The sequence below is a fragment of the Sphaeroforma arctica genome (genome assembly GCF_001186125.1).
Source record: "Sphaeroforma arctica JP610 unplaced genomic scaffold supercont1.2931, whole genome shotgun sequence".
Lineage (NCBI taxonomy): Eukaryota > Ichthyosporea > Ichthyophonida > Sphaeroforma > Sphaeroforma arctica.
In genome coordinates, this window is record NW_014037627.1 from 922 (window position 1) to 3558 (window position 2637).

The 2637-nt window shown below is 45.1% G+C and overlaps 1 protein-coding gene across 1 annotated transcript; it reads right to left on the reverse strand.

Moving 5' to 3' along the window:
• Positions 1 to 1768: 1768 nt before the first annotated feature.
• On the reverse strand, positions 1769 to 2275 carry SARC_13134 (hypothetical protein; the record flags this gene model as incomplete). The annotated part of the gene is made up of 1 exon (XM_014292742.1): positions 1769 to 2275. One exon carries the CDS (start codon positions 2273 to 2275, stop codon positions 1769 to 1771), a length of 507 nt encoding a protein of 168 aa, XP_014148217.1.
• Between the last annotated feature and the right edge of the window lie 362 nt (positions 2276 to 2637).

Here is a 2637-nt window from a genome sequence, read left to right on the forward strand (position 1 = left end):
AGGTCTAACACACTTCTGAGATTACTTATACGGAACAGCATTTACGTTGATGTGTGATCAGAAATCTCTTCAATATATGAAAGAGATGAAACCCGACTCACAATTACTGAGTCGCTGGCATAATACAATATCAAAGTTTCATTTTGATATAAAACATCTGCCAGGAATACATAACCATTTACCGGATATGTTATCACGCTTCGTACCGGACTTTAATAAATCCGTACGTGAGTTACTAGCCACTGACTGGAAATGTAATCCCAGGTGCTTTGAACTAGCTCAAAAGATATTTGGGCCACATATCATAGATATGTTTGCTGCACATCATAATGCACAACTATCAAATTACAGGACTTTAAATCATCCTATGGGAGACGCCTTTCAAATAGACCTCTCCCAACATAATGTGTGGGCTAATCCACCATGGCAGTTAATTGCCCAGCTATTAAATTATGTTCATATACATAAAGCTACCATCACGTTGTGTTGCCCATTACGGAGTAAAGATCCATGGCTCAATAAATTGATCAACATGATTCAATGCGAGCCAATATATTTAGATAGGGAAGTAGCACTCAGTGAGAGAGGAGGCCATTGCTTGGGTGGGAAAGTTGTTGCCGAATCCATGGCATTTTAGTATGCAGGCGGCTAATCTATTTTGCGAAGCTTGGGGCATGATGAGTGCGTGCCCTAATCCTGGCAGGAGGCCACGCTGCTTTAATGTCATTTGTGATTTGTCCGGGAACTCTACTAAGTGTGTGACGTCTTCTGTAGTGTTAAGGATGTGTATCATTACACCAGAGTCTATTAGGGTAGTGGCGAGATTTGGAGTGAATATGGGTCCATCTTAGTAAACTGCATATTCTATACGATAGTGAGCGGCTAAAGTAAGGGGATCCGCTTTATTTCGAGTATTTGATAGTGCTGGTCTGACCACGAGGGACCCCGTGGTTTTACTTGCTCATCCAGGCAGTGTCGGTGTGGCCTCCTTTGCCGCATTTTGCGCACGAGCGTGTAGAACGGTCGACAGGGCACTTATTCCCTTTATGAGTGGAAGAACCGCATCGTTGACAGATGGAATCAGGACATCCAAAAATGCTCTGGTCTGGTGTGTCACATAGTGGGCGATTGGGACGTGCTTTCTTTTGGTTGGAGCCATCTTGGGTGCCGTGACTCGTAGTTGAAGGTCGAGTATTACTGTCAATGATGGGTGCAACGGCTATTAGACCGGATGGTGGCAGTGACGAGTCGAGTTGATTGTCGCCGGTAAACCTGAGCACCTTTTGATAAACCTCATTGATAGTGAGTTCGTCAATGTCATTGTTATATATATAAGCAGAGAGTAAATAGTAATTCTCGATTAAGTATTTGTCAAGAATGTTTTCACCGACGTCCAGTAAGTGTTGACGGATCTCCTTCAGGTCCTGGAGGGTGGTGTCATGAGAACCCACGGAAGTGAAGCTTGTGAGGTTTTTTAGTGCGCCCCAGAAACCATGGCTACCCGTGTTAGTAGTGTCACAGATATGATTTGGTCATGTGATTCTTGTATACTGAGGTCAACAGGGTCTCGCTGATGGAGTGCATGAGTATACGTCGACACTTCGAGTCTGCGGCGGGGTCTGGACCTCCCTCGAATGCGGTATCGTTTCATTTGGGGTGACAAGGATGGAGGACACCATAGTGTATAAATTCCATGCATAAGCTAGTAAGCCAGTTACCGAAGTCACCCTTTCAGCTTCTCGCCGTAGTAGACATCTTTGTATTTTAGTTAGTCCTTGACGGGAAGGGCAGGTGGTTTGGAAGTGATGCCATATCGCTCAGCGGTTGATTTCGGGGCCAGTCGAAGTACCTTGAGGACATCAATATGGTCATTTGCTTCCTTGAGTGCAGCACGTAACCCAGCTACTTCACCTCGGAATTCGGCGGTGAGACGATCGGGTGTCTGGGTAGTGTCAAAAAGTTCTTCCACCTGGTGAAGATGAGCTTCTGTAGCAGGTAGTTGATTTTCGCACTGTTGTCGTTTGTTACTGGCAGTGGCAAGGCGAACTTTGGTGACGGTGAGCTCGCATTCTGCGTTTAGACGTTGATCGTGCTTCTGGTTGCGTGCATACTCTTCGTCTATTGCCTTCTGTTTGTATTTGCGGACTTTGTCCTTGGTGACCTCTTCACGGGCACCGAGAAGTCCGATAGTAACTCTGGAGCACACAACGTGGGCCAGTAGCTGTCCTGTTGTTATAGGTATACCAATAGGATCAAAACCAAACTCTCGTGACATGGTATGGATATCGAGGAGGTCCTTGCTGGCTTCGGTGAGTGTCTCATACTAGATTCAACCGAGCCAATGGCTGGCAGCAAACTCGTGTACATCCTCGAGGGAAGCGAAAAAAGTGGGAGTATCAAAGATAATCGATGGAAGGCATGGTGTTGATTAATTTATACGCGTGATTTGAGTACCTTGCAATCAGATGTCGTCGTTGATGCGAGCAAATGTTGTCGTTGATTGCTGAATGTGTTGCGTGTTTGATACATTGTATGTACTCGCCAGATGTTTGTAATAGGCTAGCTATAAATCATAGGCCCACAACATGTTTTAACATATAGAAACATATAATACATCCTCGAGGTAAGCGAAAAAAG